The following is an 8592-nucleotide window of genomic DNA, read 5'->3' as shown; positions in this document are numbered from 1 at the left end:
GTCACATGTGAGTAGACGTGCTAAAAGCCGTCCGTGGCAGGTCATATACGCGGACCGCAAGACGTGACAGCCGCTCCCGCGGGTGACATAAGCGCTCAGATATTCCAGCCCCGACACAGTGCCACCATGAAACACTAACGGCGTGTCATCTGGGCACTCACGAGGATCAACTAGCAACCATAAAGAGCCGCATGCGCACTCCCACAAGTTAACGCCAGCGGGTCACCATTCCGCCGCCATGCACGCGCGCCCGCGGATCCTCACTCCGCAGCCATGCATGCGCGCCCGCGGAAACCACCATGTGGGTCGGAAGACGACTCCATGCCTTCGGTTTTACGCAGAAGACTCCGCCTCAATGCATGCGCGCCCGCGGGTAACCGCTCCGCCGCCATGCATGCGCACCGCAGATCACGAGAGAGTTCCATAGCGGGTTGATTCACGCCATTCCGTGTCCGAAAACAACTTTTGCGGGTTACTACCGGGGCTCGTCACGCTTCCGCATGGATGAAATTCACTCTACCACCATCATCGGGGACTGAAGAAGCGATCTGGATGTCTTTCGTATGATGAATGAAGGCGTTTTCTTGATGTACGAGTATATAGGATTTGCATGAAATGGCACAAAAAGTGCTTATATTAATGCAAAATATATGGCTACGCGCCAAACTTAAAGGTTGGGAATCCTAATAAACCCGCTCGGCTATGCGTCGAATATTAGGTTTGGCACACCTCATAATTCGCCTAAGGATGGAAGACATCCGAATATATAGGTTGGGAATCCTTATAAACCCATACGGCCATGCGCCAAACTTAAAGGATGAGAATCCTCATAAACCCATACGGCTACACGCCATATTTAAAAGGTTGGGAATCCTTATAAACCCATACGGCTACGCGCCAAACTTAAAGGTTGGGAATCCTCATAAACCCATAAGGCCACGCGCCAAACATAAAGGTCGGGAGCCTAATAACATCCCACATGGCCACGCACCAAATATAAAGGTCGGGAGCCTAATAATATCCCACATGGCCACGCGCCAAACATAAAGGTCGGGAGCCTAATAATATCCCAAAATGGCCACGCGCCAACGTAGGTTGGGCACACCTCATAATTTGCCCGAGGATGGGAACCTTGTAATACATCCACTTTTTAGTTGATATGTTTTTGCAGGCTCGGCTACGAGTCGCACAAGCACCTATGACATTATTATTATTATCTGGCCGTTTGTGCCTCCATTATTATTTTGAAAACAAGTTGGATAGTCATCCTGCGTAGAAGAGGCCCTTGTGGGCCAGTCATTATCATCATATTATAGCTCATAAGCCGCAACTCGCGCATGCTTCATTATTTTATAGCTCGTAAGTCGCCTCGCGCGCAAGCTTCATTACTTTATAGCTCGTAAGTCGCCTCGCGCGCAAGCTTCATTATTTTTATATCTCGTAAGCTGCTTCGCGCGCAAGTTGCATTACATTATTGTCGAGATGCGCACTCTATCTTTTATCAGGCCCCGCGCCACTATTGTTATGATGCGTGCTATATCTTATTCATGCCAGTGCACCATTATTATCATAACGATCACAACATGTCACCATCATGGAGAAAACCTCTCAAAACTCAAAGACAATAAAGACAAGGCCGAAGAAAGGGGAAAAAACCGTCTCATATCCTAACACACCTTATGAAGTCCAGCGCTCCACCTAAACGCTTGCACGCCTAGGAGCAACACTGGACTTGGGGGGCTTGTAGGGGTATGGTACTAAACCCGGCTTACGACCTTAATTTATTATGTTGGCTTATTTTATTATATGGACTAATACAATATTATTGGGCTGAGGGGGTTTTGTGGAGGTAACCCTAACTGGGCTAGGCCCATTAGGGTACCATGATGGTGGCCATGAAGCTCCCTATATAAGGAGGTCTCCACCTCCTTATTAAGGGTTGTTCTCAATAAGAGCCACCACCATAACCATTTTTGTGTCTGTAAAAAAGAGATCCTCGAGATTTCTTAGCAGTCACCTCCACACCCCCAAAAACCATTGCAGATCTCAAGCTACCGGAGAAGAAGATGAAGTCGTGGTCCGTTTATCTCGAACACCGGGGAACGTCGTCATGGATCAGGTCAGATTCATTACACGCTTCTTCAACCTTCAACTATGTTATCACTCGCAAGGTGTTCCATGTCTTTCCAAAAAGTGATTTCAACCTCGTTAGTCCTGTGAGAATTGAGTATCTAATTGAAATTACATTGATGATGAATATTGTTCTGAGTTAGGTGCATTTGTTCTTACCATTCGTCTTGTATGAGGAACTTCTTTAGTTTATCCACCTTGTTTGTGTGCTGGGAAAACTTCTTTTCTAACCGTCCAATGTAGTCTGCAAGTTAAGAAATTAGACATTAGTTTAGGAGGTGTATGCGATAGTAGGCATGGAAAGATGGCTTATCTGATATTTTTGCTAAAAACTGCAAGTTTTACAAAGCTATTACTTTTTCCTATGACCTTATTCGGAGACTAAAAAATATAACCGATTACAATTGTAAAGACACAGTAACTTAGAGGGAAAAGGTATTTGACAATCTAATAGTCTCTATAATTTATATGAGTAGGATCTTTAGGGCACGGTAAGTTAGAGAGTGAAAAGGTAACCTATCATAGTATAAAACTCAAAGTTGTGGATAATACAGTTGTAGTCACATGTTTTGAGTGTTAGTGTTTACCTGCAAGAGGTCTCGGGTACTCTCTATGCATTCTCAGCGAATCATGTGTGGCTAGTCTGAAGTAGTAGGTGGGTATGCTAGCATCAGTTATAGGTGTGAATGTTGCCCTGCTTCCAATTCGTAACGAAGCCTCATGGTCCACTACCTTATTGGTCTGTCTTGCATCAACACAAACATACTCCGTTACCATATAACATGCCTTAACTTTGATTATTTCATCAAAGTGTTCTTGTTGATTTAAGTTGGCTATAACTTCAATACCGTCCCCCTGCGTTGAACATTAAAAGAAAAGGATGTGAACAGATTCATAGTTAGGTCATTTCAAAGGGATGCAATACAATTAGCATATAGTAGGACAGAATACTCACATTGCTGTCTACAAAAAGGTAGCAGAGTTCCTTCTGGAATTTTGGTATCCACTTTTTTATAACTCTTACTAGTAGCGGTTGCGGTTTTAGACGCGCTTTGATGTCACGGATGTGTATCAAGTTATGTTCCATTCTGTTGACTGTTGTGGAGTTATTGTAGCTGTTAGTGTAAGCAAGGTATATACAATATCAAAATAAAAAGTGTGTACAATGTATACGTATGTGTGTCATTAGACTATGCTATGTATGATAGTTAAGTATTGTATTAAACATATGCACAATAGTAGTGAAAATAAATTGTATGTTGCTAATTTATTGTATTATCTATTTCTTGTAGTAAAGTCTGAGTAGACTATGTTTTTGGTTAGAGCTGGGTCTTCGTCATTGTGTGGTACGATCAAACTTTTGAGTGAGTGGGGTGTAGTTGCTCTTGATAGAGCTACATATAATTGGCCGTGACCAAATACAGGTTGTGGCAAGTAGATCCCTATCTTATCTAAAGATTGGCCTTGGCTCTTGTTAATTGTCATTGCATAGCATAGACGAAATGGAAACTGTTGCCTTTTGAGTTCAAAGGGTAGCTGTTCATCCTTATGTGTTAGGCTTATTTTGGGAATGTTAACTCGGCGACCTATGAATTTGCCCGTCATTATTTGTGCCTCTACGATCCCGGGCAGTAGTTGTGCAATTAAAGTCGTGTGCCATTACAGAGACCATCAGCTGGATTGAGGTTTCTTAGTAACATGATAGGTGAATTTACTTTTAGTTCAAGAGTGTGTGGGGGAAGGCCATTGAAGTTTAGAAGGTTTAGGTACTCTACAGGGTAGAGCAGCTCGATATCGCTATTGTCACCTAGGTGAGGAACAACCGAGTCAATGCTTGTGTAGGCTTTTGTTGTTCCAGGTGTCATATTGATAACGATAGAGTTAATCTCGTTTACTGTTTCATTCTTAGGACATATAATAGCTTTCTTTGAAAGTGTTGTTGCGTTGAGTTTTTGTAAAGTATTGGCATTGTAAATGAAGTGTATAAGTTCGGTTAAAGCAGTGTCAGAATAACGTATAAGATATTCATCAGGTATACGTATATTTTTTGTATCTTCTGGATCATTCACGTCTTGTGATCCAATAACTCCATCACCAACAGAGACTAACCATGAAGAGAATACATAAATAACATTTTGTTATGTGCAACTAATATCTTGTCTACGTAGGCGCATGTTATCTGTAAGTTTGTAGACCTTGAAACTGTGCCACAGGTAAGATCTTGGCAATGACGAAGAAAGAATGGTTGACTTTGACGCCTTAGAAATTATTGGAAGTGTCTGTCTAAAGTCTCCACCTAGTAAGACCGATTTTCCTCCAAATGGTTTATCCTCATAATTGAATAGGTCCCTACGTGACCTGTCTAGCGAATCGAAGCACCGACGGTCGTTCATTGGAGCCTCATCCCAGATTATAAGTAAAGTTTCAGTCAGTAAATGTGCTAGTTGTGTGTTTTTCTTAATGTGACAGAGTGAGTTATTGGTTACGTCTAACGGGATTTTGAATCTTGAATGAGCCGTTCGGCCCGAAGGAAGTAGCAATGATGCAATGCCAGAGGCTTCAACAGCTAGCACATTGCTTCCAGTTGAGCGTAATGCTGATAGTATTGTTGTCCATAAGATGTCTTCCCGGTTCCTCTATGACCATACACAAACACCAAGATCTGACGGTGCGAGGCGACTGTAGAAGTGACATCCTCATATATTCTGCTTTGTTGAAGGTTAAGCTTAGATCTGTTTGAATTGTGTTCAATTGATAGCAAGTGTCGATCATAGTTCCCCTCTTCCATTAAAAGTTTGTTTTGTAGTTGCTGAAGCAAAGCAGGTCTTGGCATAGGCAGACTGTAATCTGATAGAGACTTTGAAGGTGTGCCAGATTGCAGTAACAGTTCTAGTTCGTAGAGAACATATTGCTTGAGATCGTCATCATTAGCAATACCATGGTTTCTCATACCATCATCTGCCATCTTACGCCATTGTTTTTCCCACATGCGCAAAGGGTCTGTTACTTCACAAAACAAAAGCATTTGAGTGAATAATGCCCGTAGCTCGCTGGCGGTGGCCCAAACTGAAGCCTCCTCAAAGGCAGTTGACCATTCGACATCGTCACCAAGCAAGCCTAACTTTTCACACGCAGCTCGAAAGGTTTCACAAACCTCTCCGTTGACTGTTTGTATGAACATGAAGGATGTACAGCCTCTTTGATAGCCCAACAACATGCGTAAGAAAAAGGCCTCTCCGCTGCTAGGATGTATGTAGACCAACCTTCCGATTGCGGGGTTTTTGTTCGATGCACGTCTCATCCAGACTTTAGATTCCCACTTATACTTTGACAAATAGTCAATGTATCGTATGTGACGACCACTGGCATCCCTAGCGTTGTTGGATAGCCACTCTATTAAAGTTGTTCGTTTGCTGAAAGTGTTAGTTGCTACATTCTCAAGCAGGTCTGTTTCTCTAAAAGTGACGTTCTGCATGTTCTCAAAGTGGACGGCTAGTACTTGTACAGCTGGATTTCTAACGTGAATGTCAAAGTTAAATATCCTCCATGCGGCTTCGTGTGGACAGATGAACCTACCGTCAATGAAGTTTTGAATTTCATTCACGTTGGAGGGTTGAGGTCTATGGCTTCTGTCCGTTTCAGTTGGTGTTTTTGAGATGCTATAACGTATACGGTCAGCGCCCTTTGAAATGTACTTGAAAAGATACTTGATTAGCATGCTCCAACCACAATACTTGACATTGATATGAGCCATAAAATGTGAGATAAAGTACGGTTGTAAGGCACAACGTATCTGTTATCTATCTTAACATCGCCCTTCATGACAGAGAAACGATCCGATCTCCTTCTGTAATGAACATGACCATTGTCATCAAAGGAAGTTTTAGGTTCAAAGTGCTTAGGAAAGCTCTTGGAGCAAGATCCCGAGTCCATACATGGTGAACTAGGATTAAGCAATCCACATGGTCCATGAATCATTAGTTCAGTGACTATCTTGTATAGATGAGGCTCAACCGAAGGATCTGGTATCTCAGCAGAGATAAAATTGTCAATTCCACACGCATCCTTGATTCTACATGTCGGGCTAACCCATAGAAGGATGTGACAATGTGGAAGGCCTCTTTTCTGAAACTCAACTGTATATAAATCTGCGTTGAAGTAACAAACTTAGTTATTTAAACGTGAGATATACTTGTGAATTACAATAGTGTAACCTATAAGCAGCCAAGACAGTACCTGCAACAATTTCACCGAATGTCTTGCTCGCCTTGATAAATTTTAGAAACAACCGAAGCTTTATTTGAAAGACTTATATCCGGACGGTCGGGTGACTTTAAAGAAGGAAACCATGACAAATATCTTGTAATCTCAGGCCACTTAACGTTGCAGGTAAACGTAATGAAATATTGAGGTTTACCATGTACCCTACAGATAGCCAAAGCATCTTGATAGTGTTTGTACATGTATCGCGGACCACCTACAAAGGATGACAGTAAGACAGTGCGTTTAGCAACATCACGACCTTCTGTGTCACCGCGTTTAACTGCATCTTCAACGCCCTATAGGAACTCTATGCGGAAAACATTCTGGTTTAGTCTTATATAGTCAAGTCGTCCCTCCTCAATACAGACGTATGCATCAACAATGAACTGCTGCAACAACCTGCCCCCCCTCAAAAGTAAGGTGTATAAGTTATATCGATCATGCAACAAATAGCTATAGTACATATTCGTCGTCAGCTTTCTGTCTCGCGTTCCATCTCTGACTCGAAGCATAAGTTCAGATGACCAGCCACGTTCACCATAAAGAAAAAGAAGCGGGTACTGCAAGGGCATATATAACGAATGAAGTTTGTTTATACATTGTGGCCCACCTTCTTTGTGTCTGATGACAATGTCGAAATTTGTACACATTGGATCAGCGTCGGTGACTATGGCACCTATGCAGCCTGCGGATGGCATGTCATAACGTAATTTGTCACGTGAACCATAGAGATGAACAGAAAAGTCGGGGACGTTGTCTGATAAACAAAGATCCCTGGCTGTACGAAAAAGCCGCACCAACTCGTTAGTAAACTCTAAGATGCTAAGAAGGATGCTAACTATTCGAGGAGAAATGCGTGATTGGTCACCCAAGGTAAAGGGATACAGACGGTTGTCTATTTCATTCTCAGTGTCGTACACATACATTTGCAAGAATCGTGATCTTTCATTTGGTGGCGGGCACAGAGTACCCACCCAATGGTGAATCTGACCACTAATCTTAAAAACGTATGGACCAGAACCTCGATTTATAGTGTCATCAATTTTAGCACCGAAAGAGGTCATAGAGAAAATAGAATTGTACGCACGAATGTTAGACATAAAGTCTGGCTGCTGGAAAAGATGAATGATTGTGGTATAAGGACGCCTAGGATAACGAAGTGCAACACGACCTCCCTTACAACATTGGGTATACCTTGATTGTTGGCTGCTAGAAGAAGCAATAGAACGTTCATCAAACCAAAACAGAGCATCACAAAACTCACAAACTTTGTCACAGTCACCATTATCTATATAGCAAGATGCGTTTAGGGGTGCATTACTAAGTAGTGTAGATCGATGAGAAGCCTGTGTAGAAGACTGACCACGATGATAGTTAGTAAACAGTGAGGAGTCAGTTCGAGATCTCTTACTACGTGACATGTAAGGCCCCGTTCCCGGTAACCCTACTGTGGTGTTGGATTTACTCATAAACACAGTTCTAAAATCAGAGTTAATTTAAACTTTCGCGGAATAATTTAAAACTTCAAACATCACATTACAAACATTCATTTTTGTCTTAACATACAAATTGTCTTTTCATAACTTAACATAAAATAGTCTTGACACTTCTTCATAGATGCCAATCTTTTCCATCCATGCCATGTGTCCCTCTTCAAGCCAGCTGCCTCAATCTATTTGCCTGCATGCATACTAAAAGTCAGCTACACTGAGTGAGTTCTAGTTAATCATTTAACATACATTATATTCATACCCTTACTCATACGCATCCGAAGATACGTATTCATACCTTATTTACTCTTACTTATTTCATACAAACTTTATATACATGCACACGCGCTTACATACTGTCTTTCATAAGGCCTTGTAATTTACCATAGGCTATTCTATCTCTACCATCACAGATATTATTAGGGTCTGGTCCCTTCTGTCTCAGATATTATCAGGGTCTGGTCCCTTCTGTCTCAGATATTATCAGGGTCTGGTCCCTTCTGTCTCACATATTATCAGGGTCTGGTCCCTTCTGTCTCACATATTACTAGGGTCTGGTCCCTTTGTCTCCAATAACCATACCTGTCACGTCACTCGATCATACATTCATTTTCATTCATGGATACTTTACATATCTTCTGGTCATGTATATACATATAGGTACATATTCATACGTATAAATATTCCATAATAACATTCAATACTTAGT

The 8592-nt window shown here is 41.9% G+C and overlaps 2 protein-coding genes and 1 long non-coding RNA gene across 3 annotated transcripts; all 3 read right to left on the bottom strand.

The window, feature by feature from the left end:
- Positions 1-2144: 2144 nt before the first annotated feature.
- Positions 2145-2864, bottom strand: LOC143591889 (uncharacterized). The gene is made up of 3 exons (XR_013145798.1): positions 2718-2864; positions 2290-2374; positions 2145-2214 (listed from the first exon to the last, which is right to left on the bottom strand). It is a non-coding gene; the product is annotated as an uncharacterized LOC143591889 (long non-coding RNA).
- Positions 2865-3773: 909 nt separating this feature from the next.
- LOC143591886 (uncharacterized) lies at positions 3774-4523 on the bottom strand. Its single transcript, XM_077071953.1, has 2 exons — positions 4334-4523; positions 3774-4234 (listed from the first exon to the last, which is right to left on the bottom strand). Exons 1-2 carry the CDS (start codon positions 4521-4523, stop codon positions 3774-3776), a joined length of 651 nt encoding a protein of 216 aa, XP_076928068.1.
- Positions 4524-4696: 173 nt separating this feature from the next.
- LOC143591885 (uncharacterized) lies at positions 4697-5884 on the bottom strand. Its single transcript, XM_077071952.1, has one exon. The coding sequence runs from the start codon at positions 5882-5884 to the stop codon at positions 4697-4699; it is 1188 nt and encodes a 395-aa protein (XP_076928067.1).
- Positions 5885-8592: the final 2708 nt, after the last annotated feature.

The sequence above is a fragment of the Bidens hawaiensis genome, unplaced genomic scaffold (genome assembly GCF_021521415.1).
Source record: "Bidens hawaiensis isolate Kalapana, Puna unplaced genomic scaffold, B.hawaiensis_p1.1 tig00040138_1, whole genome shotgun sequence".
Lineage (NCBI taxonomy): Eukaryota > Viridiplantae > Streptophyta > Magnoliopsida > Asterales > Asteraceae > Bidens > Bidens hawaiensis.
Note: the sequence above shows the minus strand (reverse complement) of the source record. Positions and strands in the feature narration are given on the sequence as shown.